Source organism: Boeremia exigua (genome assembly GCF_020726555.1).
Source record: "Boeremia exigua strain MPI-SDFR-AT-0100 chromosome Unknown C7974scaffold_2, whole genome shotgun sequence".
NCBI classification, from domain to species: domain Eukaryota; kingdom Fungi; phylum Ascomycota; class Dothideomycetes; order Pleosporales; family Didymellaceae; genus Boeremia; species Boeremia exigua.
In genome coordinates, this window is record NW_025763519.1 from 484,720 (window position 1) to 502,039 (window position 17,320).

A 17,320-nucleotide genomic window follows, 5' to 3' on the forward strand; every position below is an offset into this window, starting at 1 on the left:
TATTGTTACATAAAGATACATCGATTCACGGTATGTAGCTCTGTACCTAGCTTCTCCGCGTGGCTAAAAATCTCGACAGCGCCAGTGCAGCTTGCTTGTACTGCATATTGTCTGGGCCTTAAGGACTGCCCGTCTTACGCTCAACTTGACTAAATCTAGTGCACGTTCTAAAGTTGCGACATCTCAGCCTAAGAGCCACAGCTGAAGGGTAAGCGATGGATGCTCAGCTGCGCAGCCATCGCTCATGGGGCTGAAATGGTGCTCCACCAATGCCGTCGCCAGAACGCCCTTGGAAGTAGTTCACATGATATTACAATTCATTCTAAAGAGTGTACAAGTGGGTATCAAATAGAAAGCAACTGTGCAAAAGTCCCCGAGGGGATCAATATGTACCACCTTTGCCGACAGCAAAAGACCAATTGAAACAGAGTTTAACGACAGAAGCCACCGAAATGTCTCACACCAGCTCATTCCGAAAGCGGCCGTCTAGCCTCCTTGGCCCAGCGCTCTTGTTCTTCGGGCGTCGGTTGAGAAACAGCTGTGCTATCACTCGCAATTGTGGTATCACTGAGCCCCCGTTGGTGCGAAGGTCGTCGTTGAGCCCCAACTTCTGTAGTGACTGTATCCTGTGTCTCGTTCTTTGGGCCTAACTCCTCGTCAGCAGCGACTGTTTCCGTAGGATGCACAGGTCTCGCTGCACCCTTCCTGTTGTCTGCAAGCCGTTCATCGATGTTGGTGGATAACGACGTGTCGCTGGGACCACGGCTTTGTAGTGGGCTGTTGAGGGGGCTCACTGCATCGAATTGTGTTCCGGGGGTATAAAACTGGCCTTCGTCACCTGGTAACTCTGCAATGGGTGTGCCAGGGGTGTTGGGACCCGATGAGGTACGATCCCTCTGTGCGTCCCGCCTATGGGGCTTCCCGGCGGCGAAGTAGTCGCGATTGCCGCCGCTACCAATATCGCTCGCACTCTCTAGTGGAGGACTATACAGTTCAACTGGCGGGCTTTCGGGAGACATCTCACTGATTGGAGGAATAGACTTATGGTCCGCCGAGTAGTATCCGGTGACTGGGGTTTTGGGCGAGCTTGGAAGATCAGATCCGGTCAACTCAGATACACGTCGGTATTTAATCTCTTGTCCTGCCAGGGTAGGATCAATCTGTGAGGTTTCGTAAGGCTTCTGGGCAGCTTGCGCCTTGCTCTTCCGTTTTTTCCACCAGCAAAAGGCAATGATACCAGCGATGGCAAATGCAACAACGATACCAACAACGGTTCCAGCAATGGCACCAGGTGCGAGTCCTCCACTAGAGTCTGGTGTGCTCAAGTAAGGAGTATAAGACGTATTGTAGATGACTTTGAGCGTTTCACTCGGCATCGGGTCCGAATAATAAGCTGGGGCAACTGTGAAGTTGAAACGCTCGTAGTCGACGATGATGTATGCCTCTTGTAGAAATGTACGTCCCAGTACAAACACTCCATTTCTGGACCTTTGAATAGGAAAGTAGTTCGTGGCGTTCTCCCCGGTGATAGAACTCAGCTGGTGGTCGAAAGCTGGATATCCAAGCTTGATTGTCGTGTACTCGGCAGAGTCCGACAATCCTCCTACGACTTTGAGATCAATCGTGGCATTTTGTCGCAAGTTTTTTTCGTGCATTGTATTGTTCACAAAGTATACGTTCTGATCCTCGTCATATGTCAGACCGAAATGTTCCTGGAACTTGTCGCATATACAGTCTGGCAGAATCAGGTACGGCAGAATCGAGTCGATAGTCGCACGGAAAACACCAGTGCTGCACAGCGAAGTATAGGAAATGGTGTTCACCTCGACTCGTGGGTCGGGCGTATAAGTAACAGAAGACACTCCAACAACGAGGGTGTTGTTCATTTCATCTGGCATCCGAACGGAAAGACTTGCGTGATCACTCATGCGGGACTGATCGTAGCCGCCGAGAACAAGACTCCCGGGTTCTCCAAGACCGTTGTTTCCTGGAAAGTGTTAGAAAAAGCGTCGGTGGCCTTCATCTGCAGCAGATCACAATCAATGGATGGTCTCGCGTTGCATGGCTATCGAGAAGTCTCATGCTCATTGAGGGTGTCAATTTACAATTGAACTTACCCTACACAAGGTATAGGCGTCAAAGCCTAGGTAAGATATTGGAAAGCATACTTACGGTACCAAGCGCCGGCAGTGTAGCCAAACGAAGAGCTTGCTATCTGGCCGTCGTCCTCCATCTGCGTCAAGAACGTAGGGATAGAACCTTGGCTAGGGCCAACTGCGCCTACCGCTAGTCCAAACGAGCCCATGAAGAAGTCTTCGAAGATGTACTTTACGGCGTAACGTTCCGCTATGACAAGACTTGACGGTGAGCTCCTTTCGAGTCCGATGTTTGTCTTGCCCCAACTGCCTCCCAGTGTACCATTGCCCGTCGAGATGGCCTCTTTAGGGTACCAGTAAGGTAAAGGCACCTCATAGATGCCTGCGTCTGCCCACTGCCCCGACAGTTGCACTCCCAGAACCTGCTCATTATTGTACAAAGCCACGCCTCGTTCCGCTGCGCACTTTGAGTTGCACCACTCCGTCCGTGCAGGTAGTAAAGTCAGCGAAGAGGAAGTAGAGATGAGGACCTTGAAATTCTGGCCATTTAACCCTTGGGTATCGGAAGCGACATTGATGAAGAAACTCGACCATCGCCCATCATTGCCATCGAAATCTCCGCTAGGGGCTACAGAGATTGGCGGAGGAGGTAAAGCAATCGTGTCGACGCGCTTCCGAAGGTGCATCGTGAAGATCCTGACACAGCGAAGACAGAAGAATCGCAGGGCAAGGAGGCAATAACAAGGGTAAAGGACAAGGAAGGTTGCAAATCACGGAGGGGCTAGCTAGTGTTGATAGGTCGGCTGATACAAAGATCCACACGTAGCATCAATGCCAGGCTGGACTGGTGGTGGGTTCGCAGGGCCGCGGCCTTGCTGCACGTCAGCGTCGCAATATCCAAGAGACAGGACCAGCCGGGTGCTGGAGGATGTTAATCCCAACTGTATTCTTTAAAGCATACCTCGCACCATGAGCGGGGTACACTCATAGCACCAGTACGACGACTCCATGCATGCCAGTCGTCGAGGTCCCGACAAATAACTGGCACAGATCCACCGGTGAGGGATCGCAAAATGCGTGAATCGGTTGTAGGGCGGATCATTGGAGGAGAAACACACAGGGCTGGAACCTGGCGTTTTGTGCCCAGACCAGTCTGAAAGGATGTGTACCGGGCTGCAGGAAGGGTTGCAGCGATAGTGAGGTGGCTAAGGAAGGAGGATAGACAAAGGCGGGCCGGCAAGCATTACCAGCTATGCCCAGGAAAGGCTAGCGGCCGCCTCGATCAGCAGGTGCCGGGATAGGCTCCGTAACGGCTCCGTACTCGTACGCTCGCTGAATTGCACGTTCATGACTTTAATAGAGCCACTCGTTGCTTCTTGATGTGCTGCACAGCATATGGTGGTTTGTTGCGGAGCACAAAAAGTTTGGCGCATATCAGTGCAGTGATGTTGTTAAACCTCACCAATACTTCGCCCCCAATATACCGCGCAGGTCCTGTCGCCCTCCGTCAGCATCCTGCCTTGCGCTAACCTATACACTCACCAGCGACCTGCAGCAATCTAGCACAATGCAGGCAAGTCTCTAGCCCCGATCAGCCTATTGCCGTCGACGTCAGCAATTGCCATGGGCGTGGGGTGTATAAGCAATATCTAGATCACTGATTTGGATAGTGTGCACACAGTCTTACTTTCGTCCAACCGTGTTCGCGCAAAGGAGCCGAGTCTTACGCCCGCATTTTGCACCACATATGGCATCTTTCTTGGCCGTACCTCCTCCGCCTCTTGCGCCCTCCAACCGCCGGCGGTGCTCAATGGAACCTTACGGTGGTCACGTCTTTGCCTTGATTAGGTCTAGAAGTAATGTCTCGCCTCTCTCGACTTGCTGTGGCCCTAGTCCAAGGCTGTCAAACGGCGAGCAGCCAAGGCCTACTGCTTGCATGACTTTTGCCCGAGACCTGCTGTCTAGACAGGATTGTCGTTGAAGCTCGGAGTACAGCCCTGTCGGCTCGATGACACGCTACTGTAAGTTGAGGAACCTGCTGTTGTCATCCTTCTTTTATAGTCACGGGCTGCTGCACACACGCCTGTCTCTTCTTCAAGCTTCAGTTTTCAGCCTATCGTTACTCTTGAGGTACGTGAATGTCTCTGTTAAACCCTTGCGCAACCCCTTGGTACCGGATCAAACCATTTCCACCATGACAGTTTCTCAACTGCGTGCTTTCACAATGAAATTACCTGTGCTTTGTTCCCAATCTCTCCACAGAGCCAGGGCGCCCTGTGTGTGGAATTCCTCCACATTTCTGCAAGTCGCCTCACGTGCATGTCTAATGCTCGCAGTTTGACGCTGGTGCATTTACTCTGCCGGCATAACAGTCACTCGCTTCCAAGATGTACGGCCTTCTGTTTCTTCTGGCCATTGCTGGGGTTGCTGCAGCCCAGGACAATCAGACTGTCCAGGCGCAAAAGGAGCCACCAACTCCGTCGTCAACAGAAGAACCGCTGTTCTCGGTGGCAGGCGGAGGCGGGTACGGACATCCGACGTGTCAAGCTGTGACGACAACTCGGACAGTGTGGAAAGACAAGCCGTATACCTTAACCATCACGCAACCAAAGGAAACAATCACTACTACCTGCTACGAGACCACAACTCTCCACGAAACCACAACTCTTCACGACACCACGACATCTACATCTACAACTACTTGCACAGTGGTAAGTGACACCATTCTACTATCTTGGGGATGTCGGGTTTGAGCCTTCTTCTCAAGTTTGCTGCTCGATTACATCTCACAAGATAGCCTTTTGGAGGCTGAGTAGCCCCCATTGGTCTTATAAACTCGGTTTCTCGTCGACTCGCGCTCAATCAAGATTCATCGGTCTTTAACACGCTGACCCATCTCAGACTACCACAGCGCCAGGTTTCAACATCACTCAGACAGAGGTAAACTTTTAGAGCCATACACACGAGGCCGCAAACTGACATTTACAGACGACAACCAAAACTGACTCAATCTACATCACTATCACTGGACCTCCGGTGCCTGGACAAAATTTCACTGTCACGGAAACCACGGTATGGGCTTGCGAGTCTCTCTTCCCTCATGAACGCTCACTAATTTGCTTTTAGACTTGCACAAGTACCCTGACGTCAACGACGGTATGTCAAAGCTGGAATTTGGGCCCCTCACTCGCGCTGACTTTGCCAGACTTGTACTACAACACAAACTGTGACCACTTCGAAAGACGTATACACCACGGTTCCGGGTCCTACGGAGACTACCACATATACTACGACGATCATCAGCGTATGTTTTCACTTTCCCAAGTCCCTGTCATGAAATTAGCCGCGCAACCCAATTCGGAGATTTGCTACAAGGCTTCTCTGTGCCGTTCAGCAGGTCGGCCGACTCAGTCGACTCTGCTCGAGATCCAACAATCTTCTTTTCAATGCTGGCATAGTTAATACTGTTGTTATCTTCAACTGTGGGGACTTGAAAGCCTCATTTCAGTCGCTGACCAAAACTATATATAGCTTTTGCCTACCACAGCCATCGAAACATGGCACACCACAGATGTCTCAACCTTCCACACAACAGATGTGTCGACTTTCCACACCACAGGTTAGTAATTATTTCCAGAAGACCGCCAAACGAAGACTGACTGATGCAATCGCAGACTGGTCGACCTATATCAGCGTCTCGACCACCACGTACAAGAGCTACATCACCGAATATATTACCACGAGTTATCCAGTGACAGTAAACCAAACCATAACGGAGTGGCGAACCACCTACATCAGCACCGTACTGACTTCGACGCTGACGAGCTATATCACTGAAACTTCAACGCGAGAAATCTCAGTTCCAGGCCCAACGATACGAGAAACCGAGGTCTCAACGCGAGAGGTATCAGTTCCAGGTCCGACGATACGGGAAACTGAGATCTCAATCAGCACCGCGACCTACTCAACCTGGTTAACATCATACATTACCTCTTGGTACTTGACAACAGTCACAGAACCAGGGACAACCTATACGTCTTGGATTACATCTGTAATAACTTCATTCGTGCCCACTACTACCACGACAAGCTTCCCGTATACTGTTGAGGGACCAACTTCCTTGAAGACAGTCGAAGTTACCGTAGTGTCAATTGAGACCCAACTGAGCGTGGAGACCCAACTGAGTGTGGAGACCCAGCTGAGTGTGGAGACTCAATTGAGTGTGGAGACCCAGCTCAGTATCCAAACGCAATACACCACTGAAACCCAAGTTCGCACAAGTACAACAACATCTTACAGCACCGAGACGATTACCACTGAAATTCCAGGGCCTGAAACTACATACACCTCCTATATCACGACCTCGTTTCCTGTGCTGATAACTTCAGTAACGACGTTGACGGTCTCTTACCCTGTAACAGAACGTACCACGGAGCTGAGCATCCAGACATCGTACATTAGTACAGAACGCGTCATTACCGAGACGTCTATAAGCACGATCTATATTCCGACGACCACTACGGAGCCGGCATCCACAGTCACGCTTTCTGGAAGCGTGGTAACCCTGCCCGCTTCTACTGTGACCTCATACATCACTTCAACTATTTCCACTGAAATAGAACGAACAGTAACTGATGTTGTACGGACTACAGTCCCTGTAACCGTGTCAGGCCCAACGCAGACGCAAACTATTGATGGCCCCACAATTACTCGTGTTGAAATATCAATCGTAACGAGCACTCTCGAGCGAACGGTGACGAGCACTTCGCTGTCCATCTCGACATCCTTGTCCACAATCGTGCTCCCACCGTCGACTACTGTAGTCACATCTACACTGCCAGTATCTACACAGCTTGTAACAGTCCAGCTCCCGCCAACGACAATATTGTCAACCATAACTAGTACTTCCGTTGCTCCTCCATCTACGATCACTGTTGTCTCAACCGCGCCCGGATCGACTGAGACATCTTTGATCACACTCCCGGCAAGCACGGTGACTTCAAGCTTCCTGTCTACTATAACTCTTCCCGGATCAGTCACCATAAGTACCCTAACCCAGGAAGGATCGACGCAGATTATTACCAGCCAAATCCCAGCCTCGACTGTCGTGTCTATTATCCTCTCGTCAATTTTCATCACTACAACTCAGATAGTACCCACAACTATCTTGCAGACGTTAACACCAAGCGCGAGCTCCTCCAGCGTGAGCTCCTCCAGCGCGAGCTCCTCTCCAACCCCATGCTCAAGCGGTTGCCAAATAGATGTCCAGGCAACTCGTCTGGAATACCCTGGAACCGTGATAGTCTCTACCGTGACTCGTCCCCTTGTCACGGTATCTATCTTCACGGATGATGATGGAAGGGACGTGAGCACCAGCACTCGTACTGAAACGGCGCCCGCCTCCAGCCCAACTCTGACTTGGACGTACCAGGATGTCACCTTATACTGGCCTACAACGTACGCTGCGTATGAGATCTTCAGTCATTCCTCGGTGGAGACTATCGGATCGCAGTGTGTCACTGAGGTTTCAACCTTGACGCTACCGGCGCCTACGAACTACGCATCTCTTATTCTACCAGAGAGCGATATCCCAGACACGAGGTTTGTGGCACCAACAGTTGTGGAATACTTGAACAGCCTGCCGACTGTGCTGGCACAACTCGGATCATCGATTGGGCCAAGTGCCTGTGATCCTCTTGTAGGGGGCATCACCAACAAAGATACTAAGACCAACCTACCCACGACTGTTGTCAGTACAATTGATCAGCTCACCACGGTAGTGACTCGTGTTCCGACAGCCGAGGCTGCTGTTACCGACCCAGAGGAGTCGACGATACCGAGTTCGACGGCTGTCGCGACATCGAGCTCAGCCACCCCCCAGCCATCTAGCTCGAGTAATGCTCCCTCTCCACCTCTGTCTACGTCTCCTAGTTCCACAGTAGAACCAAGCAGCGAGACTCCCGCGCCCAGCAGTGCCACCCAAGAGCAGAGCAGTGCGACTCCGGAGCCATCTCCAAGTGAGTCTTCACAGCCGCCCTCGAGTCAGCCTTCTGCGCCCATCAGTTCTGCTATCCCTTCGTCAAGTGTCGAGCCGATTTCGAGCAGCGCCGCTGACTCCTCAGTAGCTTCGGTCCCATCCTCTGTAGCTTCAGTGCCGTCCTCTGCTGCTCCCTCGTCGTCTTCAACAGCGCCCGAGTCATCATCACCAGTCTCATCCTCATCTTCGGAGTCGCCAGCCACCTCCGAAGAGAGCAGCTCAAGCGAAGTAGAGACTTCGTCTTTGACACCTCCGCCACCATCTATATCATCCACTCGTACGTCCAGCCGGACGACCACGTTTTCGGACGGTACAGCATCTGGCATCCGCCCTAGTTCCAGCATCCTGGACTACACTGGTGGCGCACCATTGCCAACGGCCATCGCAGGTTGGCTGATTGGAGCTGCAGGCATTGGCCTGGGCTTGTTCTAGTTTAAGCGAAAGCATCCCGGTGCTGCTAATGTTGTAATGAGACGTTGACTAAGTAATTGATACCTAATGATAAATCGGCTCCTCGTTCTGCGCCTGTCTTTTGGAAGTGCTCTCACATCTTGCGTCAATCGTTCGGCTGGTCTCGATACGAATACATCGCCGCGCGCCAGAACCGTCAGCTCTTTCCAGCCCCAACGCCATGCATGCAACCTGCTGCTTATCATGCAAGGAATGGCTGCGATGCACCTTCTTCGCGCATTGATCAATAGTCCAGCCTAGTGCGCCCCACACTCGGGCCGCTGTTCCAACTTGAACCTCAGCCTTGTGATTGTTACGTTGCAAAGTCAGCGGGCGCAAAGCGCGCAACTCGTGAGGTCGTAGGACGGCCGCGTGCGTGAATCAATGCGAAAACATAACATCACATAGGAATACGAGTCCGTCGTGCCTTCAAGCTTTCCTTCAGCTTTCTGCTGTCGCGCCACGGTGTCGCTCACGCAGGAACGCCTCGCGATCACACAAGGCTAGCCAAGCGAGCCCAGCAACGCAAGCTGAGGGTGTGGAGACCCTGTAATTCCTCGATCGGTAAGTGCGGGGCCGTGCCACTACTGCAGTACGGGTTCGCAACTTTATTGGTGCGTGGGAAAAGGCGGGTACGAGCACAGAGTTGGTGGCGAGAGGTGACGATTATGGTCTTGATAGGCTCACCTGGTGCTTGGGGTAAGTTGGCACACGTGCTTTCAAAACGACAACTATTGACCCCCACTCGCTGCGAACAAGTACAGTAAGCAGTCTCGAGCTTTAAAATCCCGACGATCGCGATCTTGTGCACCATCCTCGGAATTGCTCAGAGGTACGATCAAAATCACCGGTTTGCTGCCAGCACTGAGCAACTGATGTCCCGATTTCAGCCTGATCATAGCCATTCTTGCACTGCAACTGGTGAACAAGGATCAAACATATATGTTGCTCCCATGCGCACCTCACCAGCCACATGGTACTTTTGTAGGGTTGAATTTAGCCTTTTCGCAATCATTAAGCCGGACGGTTGCAGCTGAAAAACTCCGGTCAAGCGCGCACGCCTGAATAAGAAAGAGTCCTAGAAAGAACAATTATTCTGCTTGTCTAGTGCTGTCGTAGGTCGGCCCTGACAAGAGGAAGTGCATGGCTGCTTGGAGGCAAGTTGTGGCCCCAAGACAAGGCCATAGTCAGAGTTGGTAACAATAGTCAATCTACAGTAGCCGCCGACAACGAGCCTAGAAGTACACGGATGATCATTAGATATGCTGAGGCGAGTCTCCCAGCAGACGCACGGGCATCTCGGGAGCGGGTACTAAGGCTGATCTTCTTGCGAGGCATACACTCACGAAAAGATGAAATCAGGCCAAGGGAAAAGACAGATGTTTGACAAACACGGAATTGCGCGTGAACTTTGCGGGCGTTCACCGCTCATCATTGAGTAATGCGTCTCTCACACACAGCCTAAGTATTACTCCTTCACATTCACGCGACCTTTGGCGTTCTATGGTAAGGCAGCAGTTCTTGCTTTCTTACCAGTGTATGGATTCCTCAGCCGCATCGTCCATTAGTGAGCGTCCAAAGCTTCCATCGGTGATGATAGACGCCCGCAAGCTCAATTGTTGAGCGTGGTCGAACTTTACGGTGAGTAAAACTTCAAGGCCTGCTGCGCCACGTGCAACGCTAGCACTAGTTAGCGTAGCCAGCGCTCTTTAAGCAGCCCTCTCTCACCAGCTTGCCGCCTTCACCAACACCCAAGGCACAGCAACGGGGGCCCGCTCGCGCAGTGGGCCTCCAGGTAAGAGAGTATAGAGTACGTAAGCCGCTACTCAGCGCTAAGCTGAGGAGGCAGCGATATATATATATACATATCGGGCAAACTTGCGACCTTCCCTCAACCTCAACCTGCAACTTCTTTCCAACAACAACCTACCTCCGACAGAAGCTTGCAGGCTTCTATCAAGCATTGCGAACCGATCCCAACAACCCATCAGATACCCCATCAGGATACCCCCGACTGTCTTGTTATCATCAAGGCCAAAGATGGAGTCAGCAAAGGACGCTATTCTCTTCACAGCGCCGCCAATCAACACCCCAAGGTCCAACAGAGATGTGAGTATGATCGGTCGAGTTGTCCAATTGGCACACGGCAGTCTCCAGACAGGTTACCAGGATGCTGTAGTAGGCCGAATGAGTGATATAACACAAGCGAAACCGCAAGTACAGCGACATCGCCGATCACGTAAGTACAGCTCGAAAATCCGGTGTCTCTTCTAATCAAAGTAGCTTCACTGAGGGCATTACGGTCCAACAGGTTACTCCAAGTCTGGTTGGACAGCGAAAACGATTACGAGGTAGCATTCACAAACTTTGACATCGAGGTGCGCAGAACTGAGAAGTTTGAGCACCCAAACCTCACCCAAAAGAGCTGGATGGCCGTAGGAGGAAGATCCTGTCTCTTCGTGCTGCCATCCGTAAGATTCACGCCTGGGTGGTCCGTATTCTGTCCTATTTTGAATGCCACAAACTGACTGTTTCAAGAAATTCCACTCCCTGGGTCGTCCGAGTTTCCGAAGGTGAACGTGGCAGTAAGCGCCCGTCGAGTATTCAACGCGACAGACTCGATCAGCAACTCGAATCCATCCCTGGCTAGGATGACAGAAGCCATCATCGGTGAGCAGCCGATTTTCAACAAAAGCTATCACGAGATAACCAACTTCTCGTATCACGAGGTCCCTAAACCCGTAAAGAGAGGGATAAAGATGAAGTTCGAGTTCGAAGAGCAGCATGACGGCTGCAACGACGCCGTGGCGACGCTTTTCGTGGTCTTGCTTGCGCGGTTCAAACACTATGGAATGAACCTGGAGAGTCAAGCTCCCCAACAGTTTCCAATTCCGTGGCGTCTCGTAGCCACAGATGGCGAGGGATCAGACAAAGCAGCAAAGGGTAGATCCCACCAACTGGGGGTATGTGAAATCAGGTCACGCAATGTGACTGGCCTGTCGATCGGTCAATGGTCGACTCGCATGTTCGGTACGTGTACAACAAGCTTCAGGTTGACGTATCTGCTGACACTATAGAGTCACATCAATAATGTCGAAGTCGCTGAGATATCGCTTTTGTACTTACTGTCCACCCGGTAAGGCATTGTTTACATCCAGACAGGTAGACGTCGAGACAAAGGCCGAGTGGCGGGACACAGTATTCGAGGCCTTCGGCCGGGGCCACAACTTACCTGCACGTCCGCCAACAGCAGGTGATCGTTACCGATGGTCGTGCCTCCGTCGGTCTGCAGCCAGTAGACTCACCTTGGGACGACGACAACCGTGGCGGGCACCCGCTGCCACACCAAGTGCAGCCACGGCAGTCGGCGGCGCTCTTGCAGGTGGTGCTAAGTCACCGCCTCTGCAAACGCTTGCCCCTCCGAAGAGATTTGCCCCTTGTCAACCTACAGCAGAATGGTCTGAACACTTAGAAAAGCCCAAAGATGAACTTCTCAGCTCTATGTGCCCGGATTCACTCAACTACAGGAGGAGCGGTCGGTGCCGTGAGCTCGACGCTTCAGGTCGTAAGCTGAATCGCTACAAACATCACATCTGTCCACAGTATCTAGCAAATTTCACGGATAAAAGCGACAGTCCTTGCCTGGAGGGCTACGAACACGCTTCCAAGGGCTTTGACTTGCCCGTGCTGCACATACGACCAACTTGCATTGCGCTCAAAACAGGCCACACTTGCAATGACAATAAGTGTCGTTGGGGACAAGATCATGCCTCTATATGCATGGCGAACAATGAAGAGGTTCGTGATCGTAGTCTGAAGGGAGAGAACCTCAGTGAGCGTCGTCGCCTCGAAAAACTCAAGAGGACCAAAGAGAACAAGAGGATCGACGACGAGAGGCAGGAGCGTTGTGCCCAGCGCAGACGTGAGGAGAGCCAGCCCAACGCCGACCGACAGTCTCGCATGAAGCGTAAGCGCGAGTGGGACGATAACGAAATGAGACACGGGTAGCGCTCACGATATAACAATGGGTACCACAGCCCCCGTCCGCCCACTGGCTTCGAGCCAAGCGGCCCTCCTGTGTTCTACGAGCACGACCAACAACGCCCTCATCTGCCTTATCGTGGCGGTCACGGCTCTGGTAATGGACACCACCAAGACCGTCCTCGTCCGCCGACTGGATACCACCAAGATCGCTCTCGTCTGCCGATTGGCATCCATCGCCTGGTGCCGGTCACGGCTTGAGAGCGGAAAAGGTTCCAGAACAGCTGGATGACCACAAATGGAAGACTCTGTTTCTTCGTGCTGCCATCCGTAAGATCCACACTTGGGTGGACGGTGAGGTGAACGAAAATTGGTATGTGACATTGATCACGAACCATGAGCTTGAGGCACGCGCCATTGAACAGTTTCAGCCTCCGGGGCTGACCCAGGAAGAGATTGACGAGAGGAACAGGAAGGTCCTGAGCCTGCGCGCGACCATCCAGACCATCCAGACTGAGGTGAGGAATGCATATAGCAGAGCGCACGACGATGCTATGTCGACAATCAGTGGTCCTGGTAGGGCGGATTCAAGAGTTCTACGCCTGGGTAGACGGTGAAGTCTACGAAAACACCTACGTGACGCTGATCACGAACCTGGATGTCGAGGCGCGCGCCCTGGAGCAGTTCAAACCTCTGAATCTCACTCGAGAAGAGAGAGACGATCGACGGAAGAGGGTTTTGTTCCTCCGCGCCGCTATCCGGACAGTTCAAACACAAGTGCGGAACGCTTACGCGATCGCATACGACGAGGCCGTGACGACGATATCGACCCTCAGCGCGGGAGACAGCGAGATTAAAGCCAAAGCGCAGCAGATGAGAGATTTCTGCGCGCCTTTGAGGAACCGCACCATCGTCCCTTTGCTCAGGCCAGATGTTCACGCTGACGACGCTGACGACCTGCTAACATACAAGGTGCGACCGCTGGCCAAGCTTAACCGACTGGAGCGATTCGCCTTTTGGCGGGAAAAGTTGACCTCTGATGTGATCGCTTCGTCCATTGGCCGAGGCTGTGCGATAGTCGATGTCAGGTGAGGCTACTGCTCAACGCCCATTGACCAACTGGCTGACATTGTGTAGGTCACTATTGAAAGATCGAGCCTTCGTCACCATGCTCAGTTGGTATGTGCACAGGGTGTGCGACATCATTCATCATCGCATGATCTACCCGTCGATCAAGAATAATGCATGCGAGTACATTTCGTAGACGTGGCAGTCCTGGAAGCCATCCGTTTCCCAAAGTACTCCTCGAAAGCATACGATACGATTCGACGCCTTGACGAGCAGTATCGCAAGAGAGAGCCAAACGCACCGACTTGAAGTGATTCGCTTTATAGAGCTTCTTCGCATAGACGCACCTCAGCAATGTAACGACCACGATCAGGCTCTCGCTGCTGCACTGTCTCTGTTGTTCTCGAAACCTCCGCGACACAATGTTGACTTTAGTGCATTGCCAGCCACGACAAGCATGAACAGCATCTCTGCGACTATATGGTTTGCAACCTTCGCCGTCGCTACTTTGATGAATGCTCAGATCCCTGGCGGAGGGTTGTTTCCAGAAGACCTGCAGTCCACATTGTCGTCTGGTGGAGCTGCGTCCTCTGCCAGTGGACCGTCTGCCGATAAATCAAGACCGGGTTCGACCTGGTGAAGCTATGTCCTCGATCAAGCCTTCCCTGTCACCCATTCCCACCGAGCGTGTAGCTCATGTCAACGATGGTACTAGGGTACAGCCTACCAGACTTGCAAAGACCACAGTGGAAACCTACAGACAGCTGGGGTTGACAAGTGTCCCCACCAAGCGTACCAGGGACAATACCAACGCCTTTGGGCAGCTGGATATGATGAGTCTCGCCACCAAGCGTATCAAGAATGAGACGAGTACATTCGGGCAGCTGGAGCCGACTGTATCAGACCTTGGAATTGATTGTGATTCACTCAACGGACATCTCAAGGCGTCGTTTGGCCTTGCGAGTACTCTCACATATCGTCCACTCTTTCTTGTTCCGAATCAAACAGTTCAGAGCACTGAGTATACTGATCGCCTTGTCCAGCGGTACTTTAACCCTGCAACCTTCCAGAGAAAACCCTTCACTTACGACTTCTTCGGTAATGCCTGGATGAAGGGACACGACAGCCTGTCATATTCACAAGACAACAAGGGTTTTCATTCTGAATCACTGCTTCGGTATCTGGTGGCCAATTGTCTTCCGCAGGTTCATGCCGACTGGATACAGACCCTCTGGTTCCCAACGAGTGGCCAGCGCACTAAGAATGTTCACCAGTAAGTTCAGCATCCGATATTTGACTTGTGACTGACCTTGTAGTGGCAAGGTTGTGTACTGGCTATCGCTTAAAGAGATGGAGTTGTTCATACGCTACACCGGATGCGTTGAGTTGAGATCATTCGTCCGATTCTGTACGGATGGGCAGCACAACAAACAGGAGTTCGAGTGCCTTCTATGTGACCACATCGACGGAGAACCAGCACCACTACTCGAACAGGACAGGAGTAAGCATATCAGGCACTTCAAGGCTCATTTTCGTTACGGAGAGGGCGCTACTCATCGTAGGTGCATGTGGCCAGGATGCAACTGCGTGTGGCCATCAAGTGCGGACAACGACATTCGCGTCAAACTCCACGAGGATAATTGTGATTACAAAGTCCATTGGCTTCCTGTTGTTCAAGGTATCGCAGATGTTACTCGGGTTGGGCTTGAGGTATGGACAGTCTATGTACTCCGCATCTCGATAGCAATTTCAATCTCTTTTCTCGTGTAATATGCTCTGACAATTTGATACAATGTTTGATTACTTTGACTATCTGCATGTGCCGCCCGTCAATACCTCGGTGATTATGTGAATTGGTGAAGACGAATCAAGTGCCAATGGTTTGTGTCCCACTGCGATCCTCCTGGGTACCTGATAACATGTCTTTTATCAACGCGAAAGGACTTGTAAGCTACTTCGGAACGTATGCTCCTCTCACAAGCACCGCTAACCCCTCTGAAGAGTACCTTCTTTGTGCTGAGCAAGCAGACTAAATAAATTTGAGAATTGCACCGGCTTTGTGAGAAAGAGATCAACACCAGCGCTGAAGGCTTCGTCTTCATCTTCTTGACTTGCAAGATCAGTCAGGGCTAAAATGACTGACTTCTTAGCGACAGAAGTACTCTCGTAGCCAACTTCCATCTTTCTGATCAGTCGTGTTGCTTCAAACCCATCCATTGCAGGCAATGACTTCGGTTCAAAATAAATCTATCAATATCCTCAAATGAAAGCATACCATGAAGATGACGTCGAAGCCTTGACTGCTGTTCTGTACAGTCTCGGTCGCCTCCTTGCCAACCTTGCTTTTTCTATGTTGCGGTAACCATTCCTTTTAAAGAATGACCCAAGCAACCTAAAATTGAGAGAATCATCGTCGACAAAGAGTATTCGAAGAGCTTTGACTGGTTCCAGTTTGGGCATTGAGAGTTATGGTGCGCGCCGATGTCAGATCGTTGCTCACTCTCCGATCTTCTTTGATCGCTTGAGATGTACTGAGCGTTACTATAACCACCAGTCAGGATAGAGGCTTCAGCGTTCGATAACGGCGGTCTTTCGGTTTGGTCAACAACACAGATGGCGTCAATGTTGTACCCGTCCTTTGAGGTCAAAGAGACTCTTGCGCAAAACACAAGAGAGTTTTCCTGTATTCCTGTTAAAAGACTTTTTGTTCAAGGATCCCGTGTTAAGTCAGATATGCAAAGCATTCTTGCATTCCCAAAGACCAAGTCAGATGCTTTGAGTGCAGTAATTTCTTGGAAAATAGAGATTCATATTGGTTGATCTGCCTCTTCAAGATGCGACCAAGCGCTGTCTCCAAATTCGAAGTCTATGTCAGAGAAACGGTCATCTGCATGGGATCTGTAGTCAGCTTTAACAAAGTGAAAATGTTCAACCGTCATTGAGCACCAGAAACGCACCGTACACCGCTTGAACAACGATCAGTAAAGCTTTCTATGACCAGGCACAGTAGAAAGGCCACGTCGGACGATGGCAAGCTCAATCCGATCCCTGAGATAGCCATGGAGAGTGCTAATTCCTGGAAGATGTAATTCTTTGGTTGCCGTGAAACAGTTGTAGGCATCTGTCATCTATGTGAGTAAGCGGGGGTTCACGGTATAGACTGTAAACCGCAACATACTTGCTCATATTCAGCTCATATTCAGCTCTAGCCTGTTGCTGGGCTGCTATGTTCAAGGAGGTGTTTGAGCCTGAAGCCCACGTTCGTGGGGAGCTGACGTAAGTCAAGATGTGACGTCATCGGCTGAGTGAACTAGCTCTATCTGAGGTAGAGAAGAAATCGGAATGCCTTGAGGATAGAAGTTCAATACAAGTCACGTAGTATCGAAGGAAAGGATTGGAGAAAAGAGCCAGCTGCAATCCAATCGACCGTGGCATGGGCTGCGTTCACCCGGAACTTATTCCCCGTCAGTACAACCTTCTTCCAAGACAGAAGGAGGCGCTCCTGGAACCACTTTCCCTCAACCGAAGTTCAAAGAGTCAGACCTCACTCCAAGAGGTCTTCATCTTCTTCACTCTGGTGAGCCGCGACCATACCTTAGCAGGGTATTAGCTTTCGCCACCCTGAAAACGGTACTTCACCCATGTACGTCCGATCAGCCCCTTGGCAAGAAGGGCTCTTTCCTGTCAG

General features: G+C 51.4%; 5 protein-coding genes across 5 annotated transcripts; 4 read left to right on the forward strand and 1 right to left on the reverse strand.

Moving 5' to 3' along the window:
• Positions 1–467: 467 nt before the first annotated feature.
• On the reverse strand, positions 468–2,782 carry C7974DRAFT_303750 (aspartic peptidase domain-containing protein; the record flags this gene model as incomplete). Its single annotated transcript, XM_046137956.1, has 2 exons — positions 468–1,987; positions 2,173–2,782. 2 exons carry the CDS (start codon positions 2,780–2,782, stop codon positions 468–470), a joined length of 2,130 nt encoding a protein of 709 aa, XP_046001113.1.
• Positions 2,783–4,483: 1,701 nt separating this feature from the next.
• C7974DRAFT_408704 (uncharacterized protein) lies at positions 4,484–6,203 on the forward strand (the record flags this gene model as incomplete). Its single annotated transcript, XM_046143347.1, has 8 exons — positions 4,484–4,807; positions 4,998–5,036; positions 5,085–5,168; positions 5,234–5,252; positions 5,302–5,400; positions 5,644–5,715; positions 5,771–6,000; positions 6,048–6,203. The coding sequence occupies 8 exons, from the start codon at positions 4,484–4,486 to the stop codon at positions 6,201–6,203; spliced, it is 1,023 nt and encodes a 340-aa protein (XP_046001114.1).
• A 4,761-nt stretch (positions 6,204–10,964) lies between these two features.
• On the forward strand, positions 10,965–12,840 carry C7974DRAFT_95648 (uncharacterized protein). The gene is made up of 3 exons (XM_046147589.1): positions 10,965–11,074; positions 11,122–11,613; positions 11,663–12,840. The coding sequence occupies exons 2-3, from the start codon at positions 11,235–11,237 to the stop codon at positions 12,589–12,591; spliced, it is 1,308 nt and encodes a 435-aa protein (XP_046001115.1). The 5' UTR covers positions 10,965–11,074; positions 11,122–11,234; the 3' UTR covers positions 12,592–12,840.
• Positions 12,841–13,988, forward strand: C7974DRAFT_95649 (uncharacterized protein). Its single transcript, XM_046147590.1, has 2 exons — positions 12,841–13,652; positions 13,702–13,988. The coding sequence occupies exons 1-2, from the start codon at positions 13,090–13,092 to the stop codon at positions 13,826–13,828; spliced, it is 690 nt and encodes a 229-aa protein (XP_046001116.1). The 5' UTR covers positions 12,841–13,089; the 3' UTR covers positions 13,829–13,988.
• Positions 13,989–15,116, forward strand: C7974DRAFT_95655 (uncharacterized protein). Its single transcript, XM_046147591.1, has one exon. It carries the CDS (start codon positions 14,148–14,150, stop codon positions 14,907–14,909), a length of 762 nt encoding a protein of 253 aa, XP_046001117.1. The 5' UTR covers positions 13,989–14,147; the 3' UTR covers positions 14,910–15,116.
• Positions 15,117–17,320: the final 2,204 nt, after the last annotated feature.

Bases quoted from the DNA above. Each gene is read 5' to 3' on its own strand.
- C7974DRAFT_95648 (XM_046147589.1), top strand. From the start codon at position 11,235: ATGACAGAAGCCATCATCGGTGAGCAGCCGATTTTCAACAAAAGCTAT. The intron at 11,614-11,662 runs GTACGTGTACAA...GACACTATAGAG, and splicing joins ATGGTCGACTCGCATGTTCG to TCACATCAATAATGTCGAAG.
- C7974DRAFT_95649 (XM_046147590.1), top strand. From the start codon at position 13,090: ATGCATATAGCAGAGCGCACGACGATGCTATGTCGACAATCAGTGGTC. The intron at 13,653-13,701 runs GTGAGGCTACTG...GACATTGTGTAG, and splicing joins TGTGCGATAGTCGATGTCAG to GTCACTATTGAAAGATCGAG.
- C7974DRAFT_95655 (XM_046147591.1), top strand. From the start codon at position 14,148: ATGCTCAGATCCCTGGCGGAGGGTTGTTTCCAGAAGACCTGCAGTCCA.